The sequence below is a fragment of the Juglans regia genome, chromosome 1 (genome assembly GCF_001411555.2).
Source record: "Juglans regia cultivar Chandler chromosome 1, Walnut 2.0, whole genome shotgun sequence".
NCBI lineage: Eukaryota > Viridiplantae > Streptophyta > Magnoliopsida > Fagales > Juglandaceae > Juglans > Juglans regia.
In genome coordinates, this window is record NC_049901.1 from 36,844,410 (window position 1) to 36,853,281 (window position 8,872).

Genomic DNA, 8,872 nt, shown 5'->3' on the forward strand with positions numbered 1-8,872 from the left:
TAAATTAAAGGCTAACTTAAAAAGTTCCAAAAAATATTTTTCAACGATCAAGCAAGCTAAAGTGTATATTGTAACTATTAGATTGTGTTTGGATGTTGAAGTGAGTTGAGTTGAGATGATAAAATATTATTAAAATATTATTTTTTAATATTATTATTATTTTAGAATTTAAAAAAGTTGAATTATTTATTATATTTTGTATTGGAATTTGAAAAAATTGTAATGATGAATTGAAATGAGTTGAGATGAATTTAGAATCCAAACGAAGCCTTAGACTTTTGAAAACAAAACACTAAATCCAAACACTAAATCCAAACGTGTGTTGTGTACTAGGGTTTAGACTTCGTAACCCTAATCGGTTATAAGATCTCTTTTGTGATTTCCATAAACATGTACACACATGCTATGAGAACCTTAGGGTTGAGTATGCGTGTATGTGTAATAACAAGTGTGGTTTTATTCCAATCAAGCCTTAGTGGCAAAAGAGTACATTTCATTCAAGATTGTGCTTCCTCAAATCGTAGTTAGGTATAAAACTCTAGTGGTGGCCGAACACTCCTTAAGCATCTAAGGGATTCCTTCTTACTATCTAACCATCAAGGATTCGATTTTGGAGAAAAACCCTAAACGTTACTTAGATCTCAGTTTTGAGCATTGTTCACCCCTTTCATGGCCGAACCTATTACTCCATCATTTCCATGATGCTTACAACAAAATCACAACACAACCCTTATTGACTTTAAACCAAAATCTCCAACAAACTTCCTTGCAAGTGCTTGTGTATATAAGAAGAGAATAAGGTTAGGGCTTGAAGGTTCTTACTATGCTAATCTTATCCAAAAAAGTATTCTTGAATCTTCATTCTATGCTTGCACAAAAATTGTGTTTTGATGGAGAGAAAAATAGTGTTTGGTTCTCTTTAGGGTGGGCGAGAAAGAGGCGAGAGGAGAGAAGAGAAAATGTGAAAATGCAAAGAATGGCTTTTGATCTTCCCTCTATATTTATATCCTCCCCTCCCTTGGCCTTGGGCGCCTACTTACTAAGTAACCAGGGCAAAAATTAATCCCACCTTACTAGATTCTAATTCTAAGGCCCTTAATAAAACTAAATCATCTTAACCTTAAGAAACTAGCTTGGACTTGGATATTACATGGAGTGACCTTATGCAGTTTAGGTTCTTTTTAGATTTCGTTTGCTTCTTCAACTCATCTCAACTCATCATTACAACTTTTTCAAATTTCAATATAAAATATAATAAACAATTTAATGTTTTCAAATCTTAAAATAATAATAATATTAAAAAATAATATTCTAATAATATATTTGTTATAAGGACAAGTCTCTTAGAAAGAAACACTATTAACATCTCACACGTCAAGTACTTGATTTACATCTCAGAAAGAAAATAGAGAAAATAGAAAAAAAGTGGAAAAAATAATTGCAGCTTTGAGAAAGAAACAATATTAACATCTCACATAATAACATCACATATTTACATCACCAAAAAAAATTAAAGCCACTCAGATCTTTAGAGAATTGCAAAACAAGATAGAAGCCCTATTTGCACGAAGAGGGAGAGAGCAGAGCGAGAGCGAGAGCAGAGTTAGATTGTGTTTGGATGTTGAGTTGAGTTGAGATGATAAAATATTGTTAGAATATTATTTTTTAATATTATTATTATTTTAGAATTTAAAAAAGATGAATTGTTTATTATATTTTGTGTTAGAATTTAAAAAAATTATAATAATGAATTGAGATAAATTGAGATGAGTTTAGAATCTAAACTCACAAGAGGGAATAGGGGTGTGAGTGGGACTTTGTTGGTGACAGGTTGTCACCAGCTATGTGTCTCATATGAGCATCATGACAATCTACAATCTAGATTCTAGAAAATCACTAGAAGTTGGCTAGCTTATCAAATCATGAGTTCGTATAAGATAGATGAAAAATTCTTCTTCACACTTTACTGTGTGAAGAAGCCCCAGCACCCCCAACGTGCTGGGTGAAAAAAAAAAAAAAAATTAAAAAAATTTTCTTTCACAATGTGCTGCGGCTTCCGGCTGCTCCCAGCATATTTCAAGATAGATGTGTGCTCCTTACATTCACGTTTCAATTATTATAAAATATATTATAATATTATTATAAGTAATGGGTAATTATAATAAAGCTCACACACACACACATATATATATATATATATATAATATAGTTCGATCTATCGAGCATGCAATTAATTTCTATGATCGGATAGTTTCAAAACTAATGCAATTAACAAACCTAGCTAATAGGATTTAAACATAAAGGATTTAAACAGATTTTTTTTTTCTTTTCATATGAGAGTATTAACATTGGTTTCATTAAATTTATTTTTAAATTTTGATAAAAAATGTATATTTTTTTATAAATTTAAAACTTCTTTTATCCATAACCCACATTGAATTAGCCATTAGATTTATCAAAATAATAATATAATATTATTTATAATAATAATATTTTTAATTTCTTTTTCATATTTTAGAATTACACTAACTATATATACATTAATAATTTAATTCGATACTTAAATTATTGATACTAACCAGAGGGTCATTCATATTGTTAAGGTCAGAAAATGCATCAACACCCACCATGCAGTAGTATTAGTAAAAAAGGCACTAAAAAAAAAAGATGAAAGATTTTTAATTGATAAAAGATTACTTCCTTTCAGAAGCAATAAACAGAGCAAACTTTCTTTCCCACTATTTTTTGTTTCCCCCTCCATTTCAAACACTGAAGCCAGTACAAGTCAATTATAGATGATTCAACTTTATGTTGATCCTAACCGACTCAATCAATAACAGCACAAGAATTTCAACGTCATCTCTATAGATTCGGTACAAAATGACACAAAATGAAACTTATCGCAAGAAGTTTTGTTAAAATTATGGATGCTATAAACATGTATTAGAATGAATGATATTTTGAACTAATGTTTTTATTTTCTTCACTATGCCTTAAATTATTTAGGTATGTAATAATCTATTTTGCTTGTGATGTTTATTTATAAGATCATGTTAAAGCTTCTATTAATATTCTCTTTTTATAATATATCACGACATATAATTATTTATAAATTATATAAACGTTACATCGTTATTTAATTAATCAAAATATTACGTCCTTATTAATAAAAAAATTAATTCTTAATAAAAATAAATAAATATAAATTAAGTCGACATGCATTACACGTTACTTTTACCTAATTGATTAAAATTTAACTATCATTAGACTTTAACCAAGCGAATGAAAATGTCTTCTATCACTTCTACACCCTCGAGCCCTTTCTCCCTCCTGTCTCTCACTTCCCTCCCCGATCTGTGACTCGATTCATCTCTCACCTCCCTCCCGTCTGAGTACCCTCTCTCCCTCTCTCACTTCTGTAGCCCTCTTTCCCTTACTTCTATCTCACTTCCCTCCCGTAGATCTCTCTCTCTAACTCCGAGCTGTGCCTGCGTCCCCTATCTATGACTCGATGCCATATTGGAGGAAACTACTGCATCCAGATCTGTGACTCAAGGACATACGTGCCTGCGTATCCAGCTCATCCCCTATATCACAGTAAGTTTTTGGTCGAACCCTTATTTTTGGTTCCCCGGTACAGTGACGGGGTGTGGGTTTTTTGGCATACACTGAATAGAAGAGAGACACTAAGTAGGGTTTTCTGTCGTGTTTAATTTTTTTTGTATGGAAGTTGTTTTCTCATAATTGTTGGTGGAATGTTTGGATTTTTTTGGTTGTGCCCATCAGCTGCTTGAAGGAATTACTGAGCGAAATGAACATTGTGTGGGTTCATATTTGTGCCCATCCATGTGGGGTTCATACATTGTGTGGGTCCATATCTGTAATGGAAAAGGTGGGACTGTGTATATGTTAAAACCATATTTGAGTTGGGCATGCTTGTTTACTGAATACTAGTATTACAGATATTGTAGAGCCATAGCCAGATAGGTCTTAATTAGTTCTATCTTTGGTTTTGATTTTCCATTTAGTTTAGTTAGTTTTGAAACCTCCTATCATTACATCAAGAACAATTCCATTCAAAACCAAGACACAGCTGATAACCAAGAAGTACAACACTAAAATCAATCAGCTCTACTTGAGTAGAAGAGGAAGCAAAGCAATTTTTTTTAATTTTGATGGAGAATCATTTTAAGTTTGATTACATTGAAATCTAATTAGTTTCTTAGACCATTTACTGAACTTAAAGGTCCAAAAGGTGGCATCCGTTTTTATTTTATTTGCTCTTATGTAAAAGACCTGATTTTTGTGATTAAAATCTTCATTAGCTTTGATGCTAGAGCTAGGAAGCACCATTTCTCCCAAAAATGATGCAATACTTGTTGTCTCTGAAATGCACATTTGAATGGATTTCATTCTGTAATTCTTTGTGCTCAAAGAATTGAGTAAGGCAGATGAAATAAATCCAAGGAAGAGCAAAGGTGATCGATGTCAAATGTAATTATTCTGTATGTTTATTCCATAAAAACAGAGTACAAGATATAGCGATACAAGAAACTATTTTAGAACCTTCTGTCACCAGCGGTACGTCTCCATCAGCTTCTCATTTTGTGTTATCCATCTAGTTCGTAAAACCTTCTATGGAAAATGATATGGCTTCAAGGTTGCTTTCTTCTTGTATGGTTTTACTGGAACTGAAGAATCTTCTTGGTTTTTTTTTTTTAATGAAAACCAAATTAAAAAGAATCATATAACAACGTTAGGATATCCTTTTTTTTAAGGAATATATTCATATATTTCTGTTTTTCTTTTTGTCTCCTTTTGCATTAATTATGGCGCTTGTGGTAGTCTAATAGAGTGGTGGTCATGTGTTGGTGTTCTTCTATAAACAGTGCTTGTACTTTTTATGGTCCTTATTTTTGTCTTGGTTCTATAATTCTTAGAGATATTTAATATGTTAAGGCTCTGAATATTGAAATTAGTATCTTTTAGATCATTATTGTAGTCTAAGAGCTGCAATGGAAGTATTTTTGCGATGTCTTTCAGGGCTAGTTAATTTATTTTGGGACGTTATCATTAGACACTTAACAAGAGTTCATTTGATTTTGTTCCCCTTCTAGGAGTGCTGCTCATGCGCTCTAATTTTCCCAAAGGGTACTGAGATTTTTTGCTAGAAATGTCTTCATACTTGTATTACTAATTTTTGTTGACTAATTTTTGGAGTTGACCAGTGAAGTGAGAGCAGAGCTAAGCAATTCTTGCAACTTGACGTTGACTGGTTATAGTTACGTTTTTCCAATCCATTATAGCTCTGTTTGTATTCCATATTTGGTTGCTGACAAATTCTAGGAAAAGGATGATAAAAAAAGACAAGTGATTTTTATGGCTCTTTTCTTATATTCATACCGCATATATAGTGTCCTGCATTACTTATAAAAAAAAAAAAATATAGTGTCCTGCATAGTATATCAAGAAAAAACATCATCTTCTGCTGGTTATAGTGTCTTGCATAGTATCATTACTAAAACTTTAACTATTAACATGGTGTTATATATGTCTTTTTTCACCTTAAAGATTATATTTGATATGGAACAAAAGAAATGATATATAGTGTGAAAGGCTTATTAATTTTATTTCTCCCACCAAATTTATCAACTTGAATCGGTTTTATTTTTGTTTAAACTTGAATCAAAAGTTAAAGTACTGATCTATAGTTCTTGTTTTCTTTTGGGGGGCAGGGGGTAGTGGGATTTATAGATTTAATGGAAGCAGAAAGGCTAGTTTGAATGTGGTACATACCACTATAACGTTCCATAATCATAAAGTTTTCAAGTGGATTGGTGGAATTAATAATGCATGCAGCTTGAAAATCTAGATAATCACTAAATCAAATAGGTGAATTTGTGTTCTTTAATCAGGATCATTTCAACTTTCATTACTCTACAAAATTTTATTCAAAAGAAAGTTGCATAGTTTTTTGAGGATTAATACATCTTAATTTTATCGATAGGAGTGTTCTATATCGAACACCTACTTGCTAAGCCTGCCGAGCCAGCCTTCTTTGTTCATTTCTAGGCTTCATTTTTAATTACTGGGTTCTTGAGTTATACTATTCAGTCTCTCTGTGCAAGTATCATGGCAGAATCACTATGGCACTTCTTGAGAACCAGTTAGGTTATATGCCAGAATTCTATTTTCCAGTCAATGTGTTGGATTTAAGTGTTGATGTTGGAGTATGTATGTTATACCATTCAATTCTCAGCAAACTGGGCATAACCTGCTTGCAGAAGCTCATAAATCATTTATTCTCAATTGGGTTTCTTCTAATTGTGCTGAAAAACCAACCTCAGATCATCAAAAGTCTCCTTTTTTATAAGAAATGGCGAAGGTTGATTCGTAGTAGAGTTAGAGAACCAAGCAAATCTAGTGGAAATGGCAAGCTATCTGTGGAGGAAATACGCAGATTATTTGTACACAAAGTGGGAAAAAACTCTACTCTGGGACATGATCGATCCGTACAGGCGACCCAAATCGTTTAAACCTCTTGTTACAATCTATATTGCTGCTTTCTACACTGGAGTAATTGGTTCTGCTATCACTGAACAACTCTACAAGGTAACCAGTCACTGTTCGAAATGTTTTATTAGGTCCCTCTAACCCCTCTCTATTCTGATTCTATCACTCAATTATGTCTATTTGATTTATTAGATAAAATTCTTTTTTCTATTATTCTTGCGGATTAGTAAACATTTGTTATGTTGTTTCTTTGTAATGCGGCCTAGCAAAATGAGTGCACTTGCAGGTGTGTTTGTGTTGTGTTTAAATTTGGTCGGAAAGACAATGAATGTTCATATTAAGTAAAAATTTATAGTGAGAGGAACAATATCAGATTGTGGAAGTAGTGAGTAGAAATTTCATTCAATATGGCAGTTTAGAAATAGGACATTGGAATATGATTGGGTGCTTAGCGGCCTTAGCCTTCGACCAAAAGCTTGAAAAGAAGTTCCTTATTAATGAATCGAAATCAATTGTGAACATAGAGCTCAGTGGAACTATTTGTAGTTGTGGGGTGGTCTTCCATGACAGTGCTATTTGCTCATGTTTTATTGTTTTGGCTTGCAGGTGTCAGATGCCTTGTCTTCAATTATATGTTTGATTGCTAAGAGTTGATTGAATAATGAATTGATAGTTAGAAGACTCACTGACCAAAACTTTCAGTAGATGGGGGGGGACTCCTAGAGGGATACCTTTGGACTTTGCCCCTGGTTGTGTCTTGTTTATTGACATTTGACAGTATCCTGCCTGTTGTATTTGGTGTTTCATCATCCTCTTTCCCAAAACTCATAAAGGAGTTGATTTTTTATGACCTTTGGGAAGAACCAAGAAAAACATGGAAAGGATTAGTAAAAATTTTCATGTTCCCTTGGATTCGGTCGTTTTTACCTTTTTTTTTAAAATAACTTTTTTAAGTTGTTGGTTCTTGCTCTTTATTTCAACATCCTTGTTGCTATGTGCAACAAAGCTTGGGGAAATTGCGGAAAAGTCCATGTTTGCCTTATGTAGAACTTCACCTTCTAGTGGAATGGCAGTTAACTTCCTTAAGGCACGTCATTTTTCCTTTATTCTCAAGTTAGCACTTCATGCTTGTATCGTAATGAGTTTTTAAGGGATGCCATTTTCAAATATTAAGGTTTCGATGACATTGAATAGGTTTCCTTACCTAGTTATTTAAGATTTAAAAAGAGTTATGTTACATACAATCACTTTTGTGTACTCATTGCGCACTCCACTGATATGATTGGCCAAAACAATTATTTTATATTAAAAAAAAGTGACGCAGTCAATCATATTAGTGGAGTGCACAAGAAATACGCAAAAGTGACTACACAGAATTTTTGAATTGAAAAATCTGCTTTCTGATACTGTGTAGGAGAAGTATTGGGAAGATCACCCTGGGGAAGCCGTCCCTCTAATGAGGCCAAAGTTCTATTATGGACCTTGGAAGGTACTGAAGGGAGATGTCCTTCCACCTAATCAGTGAAAGCCCCAACTCCAATTGGAAAACGGTGTTAGAGTTTCTAGCGTTGCACTTTTCTTTTATTGTAGAAACCAAGGGCTCAATTGTATTTTGCCAATGAGGCTTTGCTTATGGTGGGGTGCCTTTGGCTGGAGAGAAACGATTGGAGCTTTGAATATCAGGAATGTTCTTTGGATGAAGTCAAGAGATTCTTCTTCAAGACTTTTAATTTTTACGGGCTACAAGCCTACTGTTATTATTTCAATGGGGCTAGTTTACATGATTTTCTTGTATCCATTTCTAGTTATCAACTTGTAACTAGGTGTTTTTGTTGTATACTTTATATGTACTTGAGCTATGCTGACCGTCATGAAACATGACTCATGATTTACTAGAGCTACAAATGTATTATACAAAAATAATCTCACAAATTGACGTGGTTTCATTTGATCCGTTAGATCCATTTTACAATAAAAGTAACTTTATAATCTGACAAGTTACATCAAGCCATGTAAGTCTGTGAGATTATTTTGTGTAATTCCTTTGTAGTTAAGAGTATTTTCCTTATTATTATTCTCACTCATTCCACATATTCTGAGATGATGATGCCTACAAACAAGTAACAATCTCAGCATGTTACCAATTCCAATGTATTTGAAAAATGCTACTTATTATTTTTACACCACATATCAACTTGTGATTTGTCATTTTTATTTTTCTATTTAAACACACATATTTATACATCAATATGTGTGTTTAAATAGAAGGAAAAAAATGACAAATTACATCATAGTGTGTGGTGTTGCATAGGATTGGAATTTTTCTAATAGAATACCAAATTTCAAACTCAGTTTTTCC

General features: G+C 32.8%; 1 protein-coding gene across 2 annotated transcripts; it reads left to right on the top strand.

Annotated features, from left to right (window-relative positions):
• The first annotated feature begins 3,262 nt into the window (after positions 1-3,262).
• Positions 3,263-8,593, top strand: LOC109009741 (uncharacterized protein At4g29660). 2 transcript variants are annotated; one of them, XM_018990349.2, is made up of 3 exons: positions 3,263-3,597; positions 6,348-6,612; positions 7,928-8,593. In XM_018990349.2, the coding sequence occupies exons 2-3, from the start codon at positions 6,430-6,432 to the stop codon at positions 8,036-8,038; spliced, it is 294 nt and encodes a 97-aa protein (XP_018845894.1). In that variant the 5' UTR covers positions 3,263-3,597; positions 6,348-6,429; the 3' UTR covers positions 8,039-8,593. The 2 variants fall into 2 exon arrangements, with proteins under 2 accessions (XP_018845894.1, XP_035538567.1); XM_035682674.1 differs by having other exon boundaries at positions 3,275-3,597; positions 6,285-6,612.
• Positions 8,594-8,872: the final 279 nt, after the last annotated feature.